General features: G+C 33.1%; 1 protein-coding gene across 3 annotated transcripts; it reads right to left on the bottom strand.

Moving 5' to 3' along the window:
• Positions 1-497: 497 nt before the first annotated feature.
• Positions 498-20922, bottom strand: LOC125072046. 3 transcript variants are annotated; one of them, XM_047682526.1, is made up of 10 exons: positions 20672-20922; positions 20213-20260; positions 16695-16869; positions 16354-16420; positions 7429-16279; positions 7171-7277; positions 6605-6790; positions 4300-6497; positions 2337-2789; positions 498-2217 (listed from the first exon to the last, which is right to left on the bottom strand). In XM_047682526.1, exons 3-10 carry the CDS (start codon positions 16859-16861, stop codon positions 864-866), a joined length of 13383 nt encoding a protein of 4460 aa, XP_047538482.1. In that variant the 5' UTR covers positions 16862-16869; positions 20213-20260; positions 20672-20922; the 3' UTR covers positions 498-863. The 3 variants fall into 3 exon arrangements, with proteins under 3 accessions (XP_047538482.1, XP_047538480.1, XP_047538481.1); XM_047682524.1 differs by lacking the exon at positions 20213-20260; XM_047682525.1 differs by lacking the exons at positions 20213-20260; positions 20672-20922 and adding an exon at positions 19424-19936.
• Positions 20923-21328: the final 406 nt, after the last annotated feature.

Raw genomic sequence — 21328 nt, 5'->3', positions numbered from 1 at the left:
AAATTACAATCTTGGATTAAAATTTTCAGAGCTAGATATTTTTAATGCACGAGTTTGCTCATTTTACCATACCTTTTTATGGTGTATCCAATAATAACCAATATTTATTATTATCTTCTGTTCTTTTTATTTTTAGAGTTATAATATAATCCTTATACAGTTAACTGTTTTTTTTTCAGTTTTGTCAATATTTATAAATGTTGTCAGTAATTAGGACTTAAATTCGTATATAGCATCATTGTTCTCGGTGACACTGTTGGTTTTATTTAATAAAAAGAACTGGCACCCGATCGCAGCGCCACCATCGTGTAATCCGCTAATCTTAACCATCCCGGAGTTATAGAAAATTTTATTTGTATTTATCGGTGTAATGTATTGTACTGTGAACTAAAGAAAATAAAAATAATTCTAATTACCGAATACAGAAATAATTGAGAACAGGTGAGGAAGCTAAACAAAAATGACATTTAAAAAAGTATATTTAAATCATTTGGAAGTGACAAATCTGGGTCATTAATTATTTATTGAACCTAATTATAGATAACATACTGTAAACAGTAAATTAAACAATTATTTCGAGAAGTCTAAACACTTATTTGTATCTTGTTCTTACATTTTAATCGAATATCATAATGAATAAAAATTAATTAGTAATACACTTAGGACATACGTACTAATAGTTGATCTTAACAAAATACAAATGCTTTATTTTCTGAATAGAATCGAAAAAATTACCTTAAATTCTAGAACAAACTAAAATAATGTAGTATGAAAAAAATCACAGATCACTGCCATTACAATATGGCTACGTTCAGAGAACAACTAATTCCATACGAATCAATGTCACTGCAAACATATTTTAATTATTTCTTCAACATTTCCACTTCCACAACGGGATTAATGTTTATGATTGCACTTAATTTCTTCAAAGTAAATGGCATCATTGTGTTCCAGAAGGACATCATAGTTGTCACTCCATCGAGATCATCAGTCGAGGGTCTAGTGCCGTAATACGAAAACTCCTCAGGCTCACTATCCACGTTGAAAGGCAGTTTTGTCGTAGATTTTTTTGCAAATGGCCTTTTAAACGGTAACTTGGTGGTTGATTTTCTAGCTACTTTTTTACTCGGCGACGAAATTGAGACGTCCAATTTTTTCCTTTTCGTACCTACTTCGTCTTCGTCAACTAAGTCAATGACAATTTTTTTTGGGATTGGTTCTTGAAGCTTTGACTCTACTGTATGTATGGGTTTGGAAGAATCATTTAAGTCGACACGCATTTTCGAATCCATTAATGTGGACAATTTCTTGTCGCTGCTCCTAGAAGCATTATACTTAAGTTCAGTGTCCTTATTGATTGTCAATTTTTCAAAGACGTAATTAACACTTATCGAACCGTGTAGACTTTTATGATGGTTGAAATAAGCAGTAATATCCTTGTGTAAGGAAGAACAAACACTGCATTTGACTACAACTTCTCCATTCTTGCCAAAACTTGCTTTAATATTATCGTGAACGTGTACTGCCATATCGGCTTCTGTAAATGCATTCCGACAAACCAGACACACAAGTTTTGTTTGATCGTTCAAATTTGCTGATTGAATTTGCAAAAAATCTAGAGGTGATTCTGTCGGTATCGGCGTGTATATTAACTTCATTGGTTGATTTAAATGTACACTTTTTTGATGTTGTTCTAAGGCCTTTTTGCTTCCATCTAGTCCACAATATGAACACGTAAAAGGCCTTAAATTATAATGTCGCAAAATGTGAGTGCGACTCACTTTTGCGTTTATTGTTTGGTATTCACAATGTGGACAAATATTCAATGCCTTCGCTTTTTTGCTTTCTATTGGCTCGTCAATAATTAATTTATCATCATCGCTGTCTGTGCTGTGTAAAGCTGTTGACCTACGCACCATTTGTTCTTCTGGTGTAGGTATTCTTTCCTCGTAACGAACGACGAGTAAAGAGTTTTCTGGAACATCAGATTTTTCCTCGGAATGATCAGTATCTTTAACAAAACTTTTGGAGGGCAGTGGTACGTAGTTCATAGTGAGTTTCTGAACACGGATAACTGCTTCGATCCAGGCTGACCGGATCGCGGCATCCCTAATGACTTCCACGGGCCGCGAGCTCTGCCCTTGATGGACGCTTCTGCAGTGAAATTGCGCTTCGTGATATGTTTGGAATGTCACCGAACAGTTACTGCAAACCCATCTGAAATATAAATAAAAAAAAACAATTATAATCATACAAAATATTTAAAGTACAAAGTAACATTACCTTTTCTAAGGGCTATTTTAAGATAGGCACACAAATGGAAGAATTCCACATACCGTATTTTATTCAATTCACTTTCTAAGTGATTTTTCATAGCATCTTCATCCTTAAATATAGAATGGCATTTAGGGCAGCAAAACGACATATTGACGGAAGCTCCGAGCGATCCAAATAACCGTTCTAATTCTACCATAGTTGGTTTGTTTGAAATCGTAATATTAGACGAAGTTTGTTTAATTTCATTAGATTCTGCGGTTCGCTTGGGTGGAGTCTTTGGTCTGGATGGACCCGGTGCAGCCCTCAATATTTCTTCCTTTTGCTTAGCAAGGTTTTCTTTATTTTTTTCTATAAGTTCCGTTTGATATTCTAGGAGTTTAGCAACCCAAGTCTCGATTCTTTTATCCACCTGCAAGGCAATGGGCTCTTTATTTTGCCTGTGTTCAGTCTGCATGTGACCATTGAGGCCAGCCTTGTGGAAAGCTTTGTATGAACAAATACTGCATCCCCATCTGAAAATGATATTATTATTAAAATATCTGAATTTATCAAGTACTTTCAACAGCCTTTTTACTAAATTTAGTTTTTTATTTTTGAAAAATCCCTATTATTATATTATAATTGCTTACAATTACACGATCTCTAATGCTATATCATCTTTTATTTTTAAATATTGTTATATATTATACACTAAATTACTTTTTGTTGCCTTTTAATTCTGTTCGACAACCAAATTTATCTTGTAATTAAATATCTTAATCTTTATTTATAGAAGTTACACATTTGCTCAATTATTTGTTTCCTGCGCAATATGCTATGTTATAAAAACAAATTAATCAGACCTGAGAAAAACCAGCGAAAGAAATCAAGCTGTATTATATTTGAATTTATCAATGATTGCGTATATATTATTTGAAACTGCTTGGAGGCAACAGTTTATTCCCAAGGTGAGCATAAATGAGCCAAATTCTTCTAACCACAAGAGTTCTGACATCGATTTACGCGATATAATTACTTGAAAGCTTGATTAATCTGTGATATGCTTTATGGATTTGTGAAAAAACGGCACTTGAAATTTAGACGAAGATCTTATGAGAAATATTGAAGTAAAATTGAAGTAGATAAATATTTTTCGTGATAAAAATATTTCATTGTAAATAAATATGGGTATATTAATCAAGAGCTGTTTGTAGTGCAGAATATAGTTGAGCTATAAGCAGATTGCATGGAATCAGTAAATCTAAACTTAAAATATTGAACAATTGTGGTTGTGATCCTGTTTTAAAAGCGTTTTGTGCGTTTACACAATAGTACACAAACTTAATAACCCTGTAGTCGACAAAGAGCTGTAGCAAGTTAATATTTGTACCTTATATTTAAGATGTTTTAATGTAACTTCACAATTTTTAGAAAACTAATGTATTTTTTTGGATATTTATGTCAGCTATTTTTATTACTATAAGTATTTGAAACGGAATATCGGGTAAACGGGTTCACGAGACTCGTGAACAAGACATTCGTAGATAATGTCGAAATATCGAGCTCCACCAAATAAAAATAAAAAACATGGTAAATATCCCGTTTCAAATACCTATAGTAATTTATGTCAGCTATATTACCCTAAGAGCCGAGATGGCCCAGTGGTTAGAACGCGTGCATCTTAACCGATAATTGCGGGTTCAAACCCAGGCAAGCACCACTGAGTTTTCACGTGCTTATTTGTGTTTATAATTCATCTCTTGCCCGGCGGTGAAGGAAAACATCGTGAGGAAACGTGCATGTGGCTAATTTCAACGAAATTCTGCCACATGTGTATTCCACCAAGCCGCATTGGAGCAGCGTGGTGGAATATGCTCCATACCTTCCTCCTCAGAGGGAGAAAAGTCCTTAGTCCAGCAGTGGGAAATTTACAGGCTGCTAATGTAATGTAAAATGTATTACTAAAGTAAAACACCGTAAATAATCATCAGGTAACGGTCTTTTTTTTACTAATTTATATAGTCTATACATACAAGCACTTACTTTCTATATTTAAGTTCTTCGAAAAGGTGCGACTGCATGGCGTCGACGCTATCTTCTACGACGTTTTTGCACAAAGAACATTTATACTTCAGACCATTTGGTTCACAAAATTCACCAAAATCTTTACACAAATCTTCTATTGTATCTTCAACTGGTTCTATCACTTCTGTTTTTACCAAATTCAAATCGATCTCCATCGTTGAAGGCTTAGATATTGTGACGGTAATTTGTGGAGTTGGGCATACATCAGTCGTCACTTCAGATTTTACGGCACTTTTTGAAACATCATATCTCTGACATTGTTTTTGCCATAGTGGTATGCCGTCTGGATCCGTCGGCACAGAACCCTCTCGGTAATAATAATAGAAAATCTCTTCTGGTTTGTCCGAATGTGATTTATGTTGGTGTTTAGTAATATTCTCGGAATTAGAAGTCTTAAAAGCGCAATAGGCACATTTGTATTGCATCTTAGAATTATGTATTTTGGCACAATGATCGACAACTTCGGGGCACAATAAGCTCTTAAATTTACAAAGACCACATTGCCAAGGTTTCAAATCCATTGTCGGAGCTGATACCAGAGCCTGGCTCGTATTTACGGGTAGTGAAACGCCTTCTTCCCTCACCACCATTACTTGTCCAATTGCCTTATGAATATCATTCAAATGGTTTTCGAGGATTTGACGTTTATAATGATAGTATGAACACACCGAACAGGCATATAATGTTGCATCGTGCATTTTTAAGTGAGCTATAATTCGAACAGCTGACAAAGGCTTAGATGTATCCAAATGTTGATGCGGAGGGCAATGGACACAACGATAATCACTTGTGCCTGAATGTAACGTCTCCCAATGACATTTAAACATAGATTCGTCAACTGATATATAAGAACATCCTTTAGCACCACAAGTGTGGCGATGTTTTTCGGGAACGTATTTCGGGTAACGAGATACGGCTTCCGGAGGTATCATGAGCGTGACTGTGGTATTACTATCAATTTTGCTTCTATCTGGAATTCGAGATATAATAGAACTTGAAGCAAGATTTAACATCCTGTCGAAATGTTTTTCATTTGTTTCAAGATGTGGCACCGGATTAACTGGCGCAGTTTGAGAAACGATTTGTTGTTCAGCATGAAGCTGCAAATGTCTCACCATATTAAGTCTTACTTTAGTGCTAAACTCACACAGAGAACAGAATACAGAATCATCTAGAATTGGATTTATCGGTAAAAGATTAACATCATTGGGCCCAAATCTTTTAATTTTTTCTGGTGGTTCTATAGTTTTTTCTTTACTCACAAGCGATCGTTTCCGTTTGCCCGCTGTTGCCGGTTTGACTTGCGTCTTTACAGGAGCTTTATCTACGTTCGATACATTATTGGAACTACTCATTAAATGGTCACTTCGGTCATGTTCTCTCACTTGGGCCAGACTAAGAAACTTTTTCGGGCATTTGGAACATGTGTATGAAGACCGGGCAACTTCTGCATGTATTTTTGTATAATGGATTACAATATGCTTTTTCTTTACTTTCATGGGGCAATGCGCGCACGGAATGGGATCAGGTATTTGACTGTAGCAGGCCATAATATGTTTTTTAAAACCGGCGCCACATCTACAAGTGATATTACATTTGGCACACAAAAATAATTGTGTTAGTGGTAATGTCTTTGGTTGGGTCGGTGGAGTGTTAATTTGTGTATTAGATACGGTTTGATCATTGCATAGATCGATTAAATTTAGACTGGAATCTTCTTCGTCACTGTCTAAGCAGTATACAATATTTGGATCAGAAGATGTTTTTTCAGGAGTCATTTCAATTATTTCATTTTTTAATATGGGTGTCAATTGATTATCTTGTAGGGTACTTTGATTGCCTATACTTTGAGGGGGTGGAGTGACCATTCTCTGTTGGGATTCTTGTAATAAGGTCATATTTTCCAAGAGTGGTTCGTTTACGTGTGGGTTTGTATCAATATTAGTAAATTTGCTCTCTGTTGTTTTCGTTTTCACCTCTGTTGCCATAGATTCAATCATAAATGTCGTGTGTCCAATTAGTTTTTCCAATTCTATTGATCTTTCAGCTTCTCTTACAGGATTTTCCTTAATATTGCTTGATATAACTTCAATAGCCGGTATTTCCGATTTGTTTAAGTGCGCCAATGGCAAAACTCTAAATTCCGATGTGCCTTCCTGTAACGATAATTAGAGTACAATGAGCTTTCTAAATTGTAATCTTTTGCTTATTTAAAACTTATATTAATATTTGGTTTGATAAATAAAAGGATGAACCCCAATACCTTATTTGTAATAATCCTTAAATAGGCTTTTGGCTGTTTATCAGGATGATTAGCTGAAGCATGTGCAAGTAATTCCATTTCGTTATCGGCTCCAAAAACACACCAGGTGCACTGGTACAACTTGAGGCCATGGGTTTTTAAATGCCGTATTAAATCAGCTGGCGTTGATAAAGTAGCTGAACACATCTAAAAACATAGTTTAAATATTGTTATCGAACCAAGAACTATTGAAGGATTGATTTAAAAATATATTTTAGCCTACGACACTTTTGGTTGAACGCTTATTGCGGCTAAAGCAACTCCACGTCGAACTAAATTGATTCTATTACGCAAATACTACGAGTATTTGCATAATATAATTACATTTGATGTCATACGTCGCCAAAATATCATTAGAAACACAATAAATCATCCAAAAATTAGGTTTATCAATAAAGTTGTTAAAAATAGCTTTGAACTAATAATTGCACAAATTTAACGTAATTTAAACTCTTAAAGACACGGTCGTGAAATTATATGGAAATGGAAATAAAGTTTAGAAATAAAATAAGTTATAATTAACATACAAAACAAGAATGTTCCGTAGCAGTAGAATGTCGTATCTGTAAATGTTCACAGAACTTCCCCGGTGTATATGTTCTGAACTTACAAGGAGCATCAGAACCGCTACTAGCTGAAAAACAAAAGAAATATCATAAAAACATGAGCAAGGTTCGAATATTCATATCTAGTATCATTGTATGACTTTTCTTAGCTGTCTCTTTATATTAAAAACTATACAAATATTATTGTTAATTTATAGTGTTATTTTAAGTCGAGCTTACCACAACAAAGGTAGTATGGAACAGCAGCTTCTCTTGACAAAATATTATCTTCTTTAATAGGGGCTGTTTGTAACGTTGTATGGAGAATTTTTGCCGTGGTAACTTCTGCATGTACCCTTTTAATATGAGCATTAACTAACTGGCTAGCGGCTGCTCGATAAAAACACATTTCACACGCATATTGACAGCATCCATGGTTTTTAAACACGTGCGTTATCAAGTCAATTGCGTTACTTGAAGAATCAAAGTCACAATAAGCACATTTGAGTGAATCTTCCCCACCAACTCGCGTATGGGTTGACGCATGAAGTAGCGCATCCTCTGCACTATCTGTTGTGAAAGAACAAAAGCGACCCGCACATTTAAATACTTTAACTAATTTGACGTGAGACATCATTGCTTCTAAAACGACTCGGTGCTTCTTTGACATTATCTCAGCTTGAGCTTCCTCATGTCTGAACTGTTTTGGACCTTCTATGGTCTCTGGTTTTGGATAAGAAGGACTAGGCCTAGATTGTTCAATTCCAGTTCCCAGGCTTATTACACTTTCAATAACTGGTAATAGGGGAGCACTTTCGTCGGATGTTTGAGCAGTGCTGGTTTTTGAAATAAGCTCTGATAAAGGACGTACGTTAATATAGGGTTTAGTGCTTACGTTCTCACTAATAGATTTATTGGAAAGTTTCGGTTCACCATTAGGTAATGGTTTTTCAGCTATTTCTTCCATAACAGGAAAGTTATCAATATGCTGGTCCAAAAAATGTTGTAGACAATCTTTAAATAAATGTACTCCTTGAGGGGTTACAATAACTTTACATATAAAACAATAACCATCCCAATGTTCCGAATGCTTCAACTGTACGTGTTTCTTAAAAGAAATTAAAAGTGTTGTCCGGTAGTGTAAATCATTTCCATTTATACAGCATATGTATTCTTTAGAACCAGAAGCCGAATATTTAATTTTAAAATGAGAATAATTACAAATATCGTTCGAAACAGATGGTTCTACTGTCTCCTCGGCAGTAATTGGAAGGTCAAATGATACATGCTCTGATTCATGTTGTAAATTGTCAAAATTTACATCTTCTAGATTTTCATTTGATAGTTCAACTTTAACCTTAGAAATTTGTTCATCATAATTCGATATTTCATCAGTGTTGTCGCTTTCAAATGTAATTTTAGATTGAATGTTACTAGTTTTAACCACTTTTTCAATTTCAGATTTTGTACTTTGTCTCTTTAGACTTCGATTACAGTCGTCAGTAGAATCACTTCTAACATCACTGCTTTCTCCTATACTTTGATTGGATCGAGAACTTCTAAGAATACGAGGCAATCTATTTTCAAGGTCGGTATTTTGAGTACCTGTAACCTCAGTTAACATATTATTTATGGTACCTTTCGCGGTAACCGATAAGTTTATTGTATAAACTGCAGTTTGTTCATCATTGTGTCGTATTATAACATGAGTCTTTAGATTTTCTAAAGAAATTTGTGTATAATTACATTTTTCACAAACGTAACCGAGGAGTTGACCTTTAATATCTTTTGGGGGTGGAGGAATATCCATACTAAATGGACAGCGTTGCACATTTAGACACTCTGAACAAAGCTGTTTGTATTCACCAGTATGCATGCTAACTACATGCCAAAAGAATGACTCTAGAACGGGTTTCTTTCCACCGAATTCTTTAAAACAGAATCTACAAATATATCTCTTTGAAGGGACTTTGCTAATAACTTGAAAGTTCAGTTTTTCAGACTCTTTTATAGCCTCCAACGCTACGGCGGGACTCATTCTTGACAGTGGTATTTCTGAATGAGGATGTTGTTTCTTATAATGACACACTATGTCCGTCCCGTTGTAAGTACATAACCGACACTCATAATTTGATAGATTTTTATCAAAGCAATAATTCTTATCCGTAAAGCAATCAGTACCTGATAGTATAGTTTTGTTCAAGACTTCAACACTATTATCAATTAAACAAACCGAGTCCGATTGACGATCAATCTTCTTTTTTTTATTCTTTGGCTTTATTATTCCCGCCTTCCATCCCTTAGATCTTTTCCTTTTAACTTTTTTTTTTACTTCAGCTAGTACCTCCGTACTACCAAAACTCTTGGAAGAATATAAAGACTCATTTTCAGAATCTGAAGTATCATTATCATTTTTATTGTCACTTACGTTTTTAGTTTCATTTACAGAATCCGTTTCAAATACGTATGGATCTACGTCGCTTATCTTGTCTTTCACCTTTGTTTTAATATTTGTTGAATATTTGCCTTTTGCATTATCCATATCAATTAAAACATTTTGATCAGAAGTATTTTTTTTCCCTTTTACCATCTTTTTCTTCGTTATTTTGTCCGTACTTATAGTATCTTCGGACACATTCAAATCACTACATTTTTCAAGAATTACTACTGGTTCTTGGTTACTAATTTCAACATTTTGTTCTTCTTTTTGATTCTTACTTTCGTCAACCAATTTTGCTAAGCGACACATTCTTATACCAGTGGCACCTAAGATATCATCTCTTATAAACATTTCTCTTATATCTTCCTGTAACTTTTGCAATTCCCTAGATGGTTTTTTTACAGTGGGTTGTTTATCAAAGCGCAAATTTGCAGCATCTGAACGTGTTAAACGCCTCTCTTCATTAGTTACTCCTACCCTACCTGTTGTCTTTTTTTTACCTTTTTTAGTCTTTTTCGTGATCACTGGTGTTTTTTTCGAAGATAGAACATCTTGCTCAATTATTTTATTAATATTTTCTTCAGACTCAATTGAATTCTTCTCTTTCTGTTCATTTAAACTGTTTGATTCATTGATTATTTCCGATGGTGCAGCAGTAATGTCCTCTCTACTTTTTTCAATTATTTCCGGAACACAGTTATTTTCTTTTGAAGAAAAGCCTTCCTCTTTATCATTTACACTTTTTATATCTTCTGCAGACTGTTTTAGGGATTCATTATTATCAACGTCCTTATTTTCAATCTCTTCTTTTTTTTCTTGTTCTAATAATGGAGAAAAACTGACCACTTCACTACTATTTTCATATTTTATATCACTTTTTTGTTTACCTATTTCGTCTTCAACTGTATTCTCTTCATCGTCCGATACTATTTCACTAAGTTTTTCTAATTTCTTTTTAATTTTTTCATTATCGCCGGATTGATCCCCCAATAAACCAAGTAACTCTTTTATTTTTATTGATAACAGTTTACCTAAATTATTTTTCGGTGCTGGTGTATTACATGAATTTGTATCTGCATTAAGCGTATTAATATTAGTAGAATTGGAACTATTGTGGGTAGAACTTATTACAGAATTAATTTCGTCATTTATGTCATTCGTGCTATCAGGTAAGTTTCTCTGATCTGAGTCCAAGGTGTCTCGAGTAGCATTGCTATTTATCGTACTATCAGGTTTATTTTGAACACTGATATCGCTTGCGCTTTTCACTGGCTGCGCTTCTAAGGTTTGTTTTTCTCTTTCTTCTGAAGTCGACACAATAGCTTCGCTGTTAAGATTATCTTCTGCCTCAATTATTTTTGTTGTATTATCTGGAATCTCAACTGTGTCAATATTATTTTCATGTTTAAGAGATTGATGGCTTTCCAAATTTTTTGAATCTATTTTGCTCTCTGTATTATTTTCTTGAAAGTTGAGAACAGATTGAGTATTATTAGCATCTGAATCTATCTTTGACATGGTCGGATTGTTGGTTTCAGAAATACTTTCTGATTTTTCTTCGTGACATATTAATTTTGGGTTACTTTTATTATTTACCAATGTTATCGAATCTGGTTTGATTTCAGGTAGTTCATCAAATCTGTCTTGTTTTTTTTCATTATCTTCTGGGCTAGTTATATTTTCAAGCATAGTTTCAAGTGTTAGTTCTCTATTAAAGTTACTATTGGTATCTACAGGCTTAGAAGAATCAAGATCATTATCCAAATCAGCTATTAAAGCATTAATATTATCTATGACAGGATCTGATGTAACATTATCTGCAAATATTTCAAGGTCATCCATCCCGAAGCCGGAATCTATGCCACTAGCTGTTTTTTTGTCTTTAGATTTAACATTTGTTGTGCTCAAAGCGCATTGAGAATTTGAATCTTCTTTTTGACATGTCACTTCATTAGTCTGCCCAATATCATAAGACTTTTCGTTATTTGTGTCTTTGTTAGATAGTGTTGAATTATCACATACCGTATTTTTTATTTTCTTATCGTTATCATCCGAATCTGTGTCGTAAACATATGTTTTTTTCCCCCTTTTTGTTCGTTTAACAGGAGAAATATCTACAGAAGAATCCAACGACAAGCTTTTACTCGTAGACCTTGTTACTCGTTTTTCGACAGTATCAATTGATGAGTTAACAATATGATTTGAAATATTTTGTCTTTCGATTTCATGATTTTTACAACTATCAATTAGAACATCATCACTGTTTTTTTGTTTCATATCGTGAGCTTTTTTTGATTTCGGGTTTTCCGTTACCTTCACTTTACTTGAGACATCTAAATCACATTTCGGTCCTTTCAATTTATTTTGATTATTTATCAGTTCTGCAATGTTTTCTTTAGTAATATGTTTAGGATCACAAATTTTATTCTTTGTTGTAGTACTTTCGTTTTTATCGATAATACTCTTACTTAAGTTGCTTTTACCATCTTCTGTTCTATTATCTATATCTGTGTTTTCACTTTCTTTCGATTTGTTTGAGTTGATTTCCTTGTCCATAACCGTTTCTGGAGGACGTTTTATTTTAGGTATTTTATAGTTTTTTACACCGTAACCTGGGCCTAATATAGTTCCCTTTGTAATATTATCATTGGAATAAACAATACCGAAACTTTTAGAATCTTTCGATTTACTTCTACTATTATCTTTAGAACTCTTATATTCATATGAATTCTCACGTCGCATTCTCGGGTCTCTATTATTTTGTCTTGGTGTATATTTTAAATTACCTTGACTTGATTTAATATGGCTCTTATGAATTTCCTTTTTACTACGGGGTTCAGAATTTCTGACGACTTCAGTATATTTTCTACTTTCTTCTTTGTTAGTTTCTACTTTATCCCACCTTGATTCTCCTTTCAATTTAAATGACTTTAAGTCTGCTTTAATGTCTTTAAAGTCAAGTTTATTATCTTTTATTTCCCTTCCAACACTGCAAGCTCGACGAAAACTAAGGTTCCTATTTTTATTTTCAAAATGATTAAATACAACTTTCGTCTCTTTATTGACAACCTTGTTTGGACTTGAACCGCGAGCTAAAGTTCGTCCAACACTTGCAGCCCGCTGTCTTCGAGAATCAAAACTTGAAAATCTGTTTTTGTGATTATTATATTCTTGAAATGTACTATTAACACTTGTATCAATAGTAAAAGAATGATCAGCATTGCGTTGAACCGATACTTGGTTTTCTTTGGGAAATGACCGACCAACGCTAGGATCTCTTATTGACGAGTGTGAGGTCATCCGGCTAACGCTTTTTTCACGTTTATAACTACGTCGTTCGTCTTTATCATAGTTTTTAAACTCATTTTGCTGACGGTAATCATAATTCCTATTAGTTGAACCGTGATTTCTATTATATGGTCTATCGTTGTCATAATCTCTATTATATCGTCCGACACTGGTCTCACGGCGTGATTCTTTATAATTACGAGCGTTGTGATCATAGTTTTTATTCCTGTCATTTCTTCCTAAGCTTTGTTCTCTTTGGTACTTTCTAAATAATTCAGGATTGTTATTTCTATTATTGTGATCAGGCTTATATGAGCTCGAATTGAAATTACGATCTTGATAAAAACCATGGTCTCTATCATCGTCACGGTTGTGATACATATCATAGTCTGAACCTCTTTTGAACCTTGGATCAATCGGTTTTCCAAAAGATTGATTTGGAATATGATTAAAATCGGGTCTGACGAACGGCATAGGAATTAACGGATCTGATCGTCCAAAAGGATGATTAGGGGTAGATGGACATTCAGATCTACCAAAAGGATGACTAGGCGTAGATGGACAGTCAGATCTGCCAAAAGGATGGTTAGGGGTCGATGGGCAATCAGATCTGCCAAAGGGATGAACAGGGGTCATAGGCAAATCCATTTTCCCAAAAGAAGTTGATGATTTTGGACAATCTAATCGCCCAAAAGGATGACTTGGGGTTGTTGGACACTCTGCTCTATGGCATTGTTCTATTTTTTCAAAATTATACCGATCATTTCTGGGGCTATCTCTATAATGTTCGAAAGCGGGGTTATATTCACCGTCTCTTTGCCTTAGATCCCTATAATCCGTATCTCTTTGGATCGGAATGCTTCGCGGGTCTTCCCAAAAAGGTAATCCATTATTATCCAAATTATCCCATTTTTGTTTCTCACTATGATCCCGCGTATCAACAATGGGAAACATAGGAGCATACACGTGTTTTTGATTAGAATAATCCTCGTTATCAACTGTTTGTCGGGAGGGTGTCATATCGTAGGATCTCGTATTAGGTGTCATATTTGGTACATTTTGAGTCATAATAGGTGCCAAATTAGAAACCACATTTGGTGTAATATTTGGCGTCACATTACTAGGCAAGTTTGGTGATAGTATAGATCTGTTTAATCCCGAATTCATATTTCCTATTAATGATGAGTTGGAGTTCATATTTTGTAGTACATTTATATTTGATGTACAATTTCCGTAATTAATAACTGATCTGGATGTTTTGTCAATATTCATTATATATGGATTAGGGCTCTCGGGATTAATAGAAGCGTTTATATCTTTTTTCATTCTAGGATCTAGTAATGGAGTTGTAAGTTTATCGTTGTTTTTTATTTTATCCTTTTCTGTACTAAAAGATTTTATCGTATTATCTTTACAAAACGATAAGGCATTAAGTACATCAGAGTTCAAATTACACTGCAAAACTGGTAAAATTTTTCTCATATCTATATCAGCCTCTGAATGCACAATTGTTGTTTCAACAGGATCACTTGGAATAATTACTGGTGGTTTGATACCTGTATCTGCAAAATCTTCGTGATCGGGTGATTTAGGGGCTAAATTTTCGTAAATATCATCCGCAGATAAAAGAGACTTGTCTTCATCGTCTGAACTTTCATCTATTGTTAACTTAGATGGAAAATTAAAACGTTCACACTCCTTCTCCGTCAGTTTCAAACTCTGTTTTCTATTAATATCATCTTTGTTCATGTTGGAAGATATTTCGTTACCAAGAATATTTTTTAAAGGGGTATTTGTTTTAGCTTTATAGTTCTCGATTGATATTCTCTTCTTAGACCCTATTTCGTGAGCATTACCTACTTTTGTTATTTTTGGTTGATGTAAAGCTGGTGTCTCTGCGTCTGAACTAAGAACATTATCTGTTTCACTCAGTATTTCTTTTTTTAAAGCTTGTAAAATATCAATTTCCGATACTTTTTGTGTGGGTTCTAGCAAAGGTATTTCAACATTCGAATTTTGTTCATTAATTTCATTGGATTTGTTTGCATTTTGACTACTATCACCAATGTGTTCACTTGATTCATTTTGTAAAATTTTGCTGCACGATCGATTTTCAGGTACATACCTATTAATGTCTTCATTTTGTTTAACTCCTGATTTATCGAGGTCTAATGGCATATCAATTTCTTTTGATTTCACCAATTTTATTTCCGGTTTAATATCATTTTCCATAGCTTTTTGTTGTTCGTTCCTTTCATCTTGTTCAACGGCTTTATTTTCATTAACAACAACTCGTGCCTGTGTTTGATCATCAACCTTAAGAGATTTGACTTGTTCAAAACTTGATGTACTTTCTTCGGTATTTACATTTTTACCAAATTCATTAGATTTAGCTAAATCTTTTTTTATTTCACTTTGTCTGTTATTACTAAGTGTTTCAAAATCAGATGAGCCGACAGGCAATGTTTTATCTTGTTCTTCGTTAGTTGTATTAGATTTATTTTTATCTGAGTTAATAACAAGACATATTTGTATTTTACGTGGTTCCTCATTAGATATTTTATTGGACACACTTTTTGATTTTTCTTTTTCCATTATAACTAAACTGCCATATATACTTTCGATTGCTTCACTTTCACTGTCAGATAATTCTCCTTCTTCAATCTCCTCAGCTTTTTGGTCTTTGATAGCCTTTTTTTTGTAAGATTTGAGAATTAAATCAGATATGTCTTCATTAGCCCCTGTTTCTTTCAACTCTCCAAGGATTTGCGTCCGTAATTCCCGTAATGTATCAATGTCTACATCATTATCACTACAGTTTATTATCCTGGTCAGAATGTCTTTCGTATTTAATGAGTTTAAGCTTTCTTCTGGCACATTTAAAGTAATATTAAGATCTTTGGACTCCATTAACTTTGATTTATTTTTAGATAGTTTTTTGCGTTCTTTTTTGTGATAAGAAGGTGAGAGTCGACGCGGTGATCTTCTGCTAAAAAGTGGTTTCTCTGACAAATTCTCTTCAGTAGACCAGCGATTTTGATTTGTTTCTGGTGAAAGTAAAACCCGCGTGTAATTTCTTTTAGACATTGGAGGAGACCCTTCTTTTATTTTGTTAGTGATAGGACGCGTAGGTGACATGGATGATTTGTTACAGGGTCTGCGCTGGAATAATGCAGGTTCTTTACTTCCCGGCACGCATACTTCTTCAGTTTCACTGGCGCGTGCAATTTCTGGTAAAGTGTCTACACTTTCGTTTTGTAATTTTATCACAGCTGATTTTAGCTTGTTTCTAACTGTATTTAAATCAGTTTTGTCTTTCTGCGAAATATTCCCATCTTTTTTAAGGACTGGCAAGGAATCCCTCTACAACAAATAGGATTAATGTTAACGTTTTTATCAAAAAGGACACTTTATTCACTTAAATTTTATAAACTTACCTGTTCGACTTTTTCGTACAAATTGACCAAAACTTGTTCACACTTCAGTAAATTTTCCATTTTCATTCTGTAATAGACATATTTTTTTAGTTAAAATATTTGATATACCTCTATCTATTCTTTTAGGTATCAGAGAATATAACCTGCACCAATCTAGAAACTGGTTATAAAATATACACAAGACAATAGTCTCTGTGACATTATATAACCATTTCCAAACTTTGCTAAGCTAAATTTACAAGTTAAATGAAAAGTAGATCTAAAGTCGTAGACATAAAAGTAAGTTGTGTAATGTAATCAAAATTCTTCGTATAATTATAAAGTATTTTACAAATTCGTACCTTCTTTTCTTGTCCATAAGAAGATCTCTTAGAGACCTTATCTTATCGAGCTGAGCCTGTCTCGGATTTGACACAGAATTCGTATTTTCCAGTCTTTTGATCATATTTTCCAAAAAAGGAATGTATTTCTTCATCTCCTCGAACTTGCGATCGTACTCCAAATCCATTTTGAGGTCTGAAAATTAACCAATTCTTATAGAAATATGAAGTATTTATTTATTTAATCGAACGCTGTAGAATAAAATACGACAAGCAAAGCAAGAAACACAAATACTTTCAATATATTGTGTTTATTGAAAAAAAATCGCTTGATATTATATGATTAAGTATAAAAATATTCAAATGAAAATCTTTACATATTTTGTCTATTATAATAAACTTTACTTAACTTATGATATGGTATTTTTTACTTTTAAGTGTATAGACAAAAAACTTAATGCTGACGTTTATATATACGTATTTGCTGTACCTTATAGAACACTAGAAAATTAAGCTTAATGAGTTACAGTGTAAAAACAACGGAACCAGTCAGTCAAGACTTCTATAGCAAAAAAAAAACGCAATCATTTAAAATACCTTAAACACAAGTACGTAGTATCAGCTATTTAACGGTAGCATAAGTACCACTACCTTACAAAACAGTGTTAACGCAAATGTAACTTCAACAGTATATAAATCTCTGGTCATAATACATTTTCGATTCTAGCTCACCCCAAGGAACATTTAGTTTACGTATAACATTTGCATCGTGTTAGTATACAGATTTGCACCAATATATCAAACTAATATATATAAAAATAATAAAAACTGACGTTGAAAAATATCCTATTATAATATTGAGGTTAGAGAGAATGACCTAGGCACTTTTTTAACGAACGCACTAGCGTTTAGTACTAACTAAATATAACAAAAATTCAAATTGTCGCGTTGTTAATTAAAAACATTTAAATAATAATTCATATTTAAACTAATACAGGACATATAAACCAAACAATTAAAAATATTTATAAAATTAAATGAACGTAAAACTAAACATGCTGTTCCGTTAACTCAGCTCGATTTCTTAGAAATATGTATCAAGTATTTTGCTGTTAAATAGTTTTTAAGAGAACTCCGCGCCCTAGGATTGTATATGTATGAAATTCATTGTCAGTGCGGAATGGGAGCAGGAATTTTAGTATAATAATTGTATAAACAAGGATTTTGAGGTTCGTTTGAATTACGCCATAGTTCAATTACGATTTAAGCTAAACATCTCAAATGATTAGAATATTGATATTTTTTTCCAAATTCTTTCAATTCAGATATTTTCAGTTACACAATAAATCATAACAAAGTTTTTAAATTATATATTTGATTTTTTAATTGAAGCTAACTTGTTACGAGGCGATCACAGTAAATTAAAAGTTTAATAAAATATAATAAACGCATATCTTTAGATATCTAATTCAATATCATTTTTTTTCTAACATATAACATTATTGCAGTATATAAGGAGTTTTTAGGAATTATCACGAATATAAGACGCTAAGCTACACTAACATGGGTACTATAAGAAACGTTTAATAGAAAGGAATGACTTTATGTCAAAGTATACATGTATACTAGCTACACAATCGATTTTATTTCATATTGCAAGTTAAAAATCCCTTTAAGTCCAGCATATTCAACAGTCCGAATTAAGGATGAAGCTTATTTATATATATTAGCATAGCATGTACGATGTCGCGTTACTCTATATATTTATATGTGCAAAAAGAATCCAAATAACGATATTACATTAATTTGCCTTTATCACCCGTCGATCGAGGAACGATTATACCTTCACACCTTTACAAAAAATCATAGTTCTATATATGTACAAAAATGAAGAGAACCGCGATTTTTATTCACTGATGACGACACATTTATTAGTGGTGTGCTATAGCAGTATTACATGAAATGCACAACTGAAGTATTGTTTAGAATTCATACCACATAGATATTAAACATTCAGTTTTACTTTATCTTGTAAATAAAAATATTACTACCATTGACAAAACAAGTGAATAATCACACTCAAATTTAACATTATACTAGAATGTTCCTTCTTAAATGTTCTAGTCTAGTCTATACCAATTCATTTTTTTATATTACTAATTTAATGTAAAATTGTTTAAATGAAGGATCTATCTAAAAACTCCTTAATGTAGCAATATCTAATGAAACTGCGTTTCTAACGAACGGATATGAAATTACAACCCAGATACATAGCATCATATTGAAATTTTCAATTTTATCCACACAAATAAAATCAATCTATAATCTATCTATTATAATAATAAAACTAATGTAATAAAAACCTGACAAATCAAAATAATACTTGCCAAAAGAATACTTTTAAACAAATTGAAAAATATATCGAAAGCTGATTTTTTTTATTTATCGAAAAAAAAATTAAAGACTTAAATATATGATTAATATGATATATAAAATTAAAAATATATATGAATATTATCTAATAATAATATCGTGGTTGTTTTTTTAAGTCCGCAACACTACGTTGAAATGTTCGGCAATCATCGACAGACTTCGCAAATTTCTCGGAAACGACATCGTTCGTAGCATTTGGCAATTTTACATCATCACATGGACCGTATTATGATTTAGGAACTTGTATTATTAGAAACAACAATAAAACAATTTTAAATTATAGGAAAAATAATAGGTTTATAAATTTAATCACTTACTAATCAAGCACTTTCAATTAAACCACAAAATAAATAAAAATATAGTTTTAAAATAATTTGTCACTGCATTAGATTTTCATTAGAGCACTTCATTATACGATTTCATTACTTTCAAGACGTACGTTATGACCAATAAATCGCACTCGCGTCCAAAATTTTAGCTAATGCTGAAAGCTTTTGTACAGTTAGAGAATTTATAGGCATATTATTTGTGCCTTTCGAATTTTATGTAATAGTAATGTCACATTTACTTTTTGATAACTAATGTCTAACAAAACAGGAACACAGCCGCGCCAGCGCCGTCGCTCGTGTCCCCTCAGTAACGAAGCGTCGAGTAAAATGAACGACAAAATGGCGGCCGCCCATGTATTCTTCGAACGAATGCTTTCTCGCTCTTTGCGCGCGGTTAATAACTCGCCATTATGGTCTTTCGGCTACAGATTATAGATACCAGGAATTTGCTACTTGGGGTGTCGCCCCGCATCAGGTTTCCCCTCACAGCTAGGTAGTATACTTTTATATAGCTTCCACAAATTTCTGTTTTTTATAATAATTATAAATTATTTTATTCATCAGAATTATTTTAACTAATCTAATAAATCCTGACACCAAGCTAGCTTTGTTTCTATATGTATTTCTTAATAACCTAATATATATAAAAGCAAGGTTCTACCAAGTAGGTATCTTTAAATTTTATCATAAGTTGTGCCGTTTATTGATTAGTATAAATCCAACGAGTAATGTTACTAAAATGACAAAAACTTTTGTTATTAGCTACTTTTAACATACCTTAGCGTCCAAACCATTTTAACAGTTATGTAATGCGTGCAGATCCGCCTGTGCAGCATACGAGTACAAAAGGAAAAAATAACTATTAGATTATATATGATTAGTACCTATAATGATAATATTGGTCATCTCATATGTTGGTAAATTTAACGATTATTTCATTGAGCAAAATAAATTGACGAGATTCCATAAAACAATAAAAATGGGCGAGTCCTTATTTTTTCAGGTTAAACTTGTGATTTTTATCCTAAATCTATATCAGCCTACTACGCTAAAACCTTTATTTTTTTGTTTTATTGTACAAAATTATATGGACACTTTAATTTCATTAGACAGATTTGATGACGCACTATTAGGTAATATCGACAAAGAAGCACGCCATTGCATACATGGAAATTTCCACTACGCTTTCGGTATTCAGAAAAGGTGAATAGTCTACTTAAACAAATTGTCACTAACCTTTTAAAGCTAAACTAAAACTTAATAAGTCAATTGGCAAACAATTTAGGCACGGCCAACAAACACACGACGGTCTATGTACATTTTTTCTTCAATATAAAATGTATGTTCTACGGCGACCCTATAACGTTTCTTTGTTCGCCTCTCGGGCCTCGGCGACACTGTTCGTGAATCGTCGTTTACGGACCGGAATGCAGTGGTCGATGAAGATTGTAAGCATCCACGCCCCACCGCCGAGCTAGCGACGCCGATGCAAAAATCATTCGACGTCTGGACGCCAGTGAAGTTACGTGCCCCGCGAGTGCTTTTATTTCTGTCTGTACTATATATAGTATATATAACTAAACCTCACGCGGCCGTATTACACTCCTTACTTTCGTAGTGATCATTGATATAATATTAAAATGACCATAGTTTGCTTGCTGCTCCCGCTATAAGCAACGTTCTATTAAAAATAATTCTAAATTTATTTCGTGACGTAGGTATATTGTTTTTACGGAATTTATACAAACCAGCAACAAATGTACATATGAAATAATTACGTTCTCGTGTGTGAATATCGTATCATATCCTATATATTTGTGAGTTGTTAATATCTAGTTTTTTTTTAGTGTTTTTAATCGTGAAATTACGCATAGCGCTGCAATACAATTGATC

This window comes from Vanessa atalanta, chromosome 20 (assembly GCF_905147765.1).
Source record: "Vanessa atalanta chromosome 20, ilVanAtal1.2, whole genome shotgun sequence".
Classification (NCBI taxonomy): Eukaryota; Metazoa; Arthropoda; class Insecta; order Lepidoptera; family Nymphalidae; genus Vanessa; species Vanessa atalanta.
This window is presented reverse-complemented; position numbering and strand designations above follow the sequence as displayed.

Bases quoted from the DNA above. Each gene is read 5' to 3' on its own strand.
- LOC125072046 (XM_047682526.1), bottom strand. From the start codon at position 16,861: ATGGATTTGGAGTACGATCGCAAGTTCGAGGAGATGAAGAAATACATT. The intron at 16,421-16,694 runs GTACGAATTTGT...TGTCTATTACAG, and splicing joins CTTATGGACAAGAAAAGAAG to AATGAAAATGGAAAATTTAC. The intron at 7,278-7,428 runs GTAAGCTCGACT...TTTGTTTTTCAG, and splicing joins TCCATACTACCTTTGTTGTG to CTAGTAGCGGTTCTGATGCT.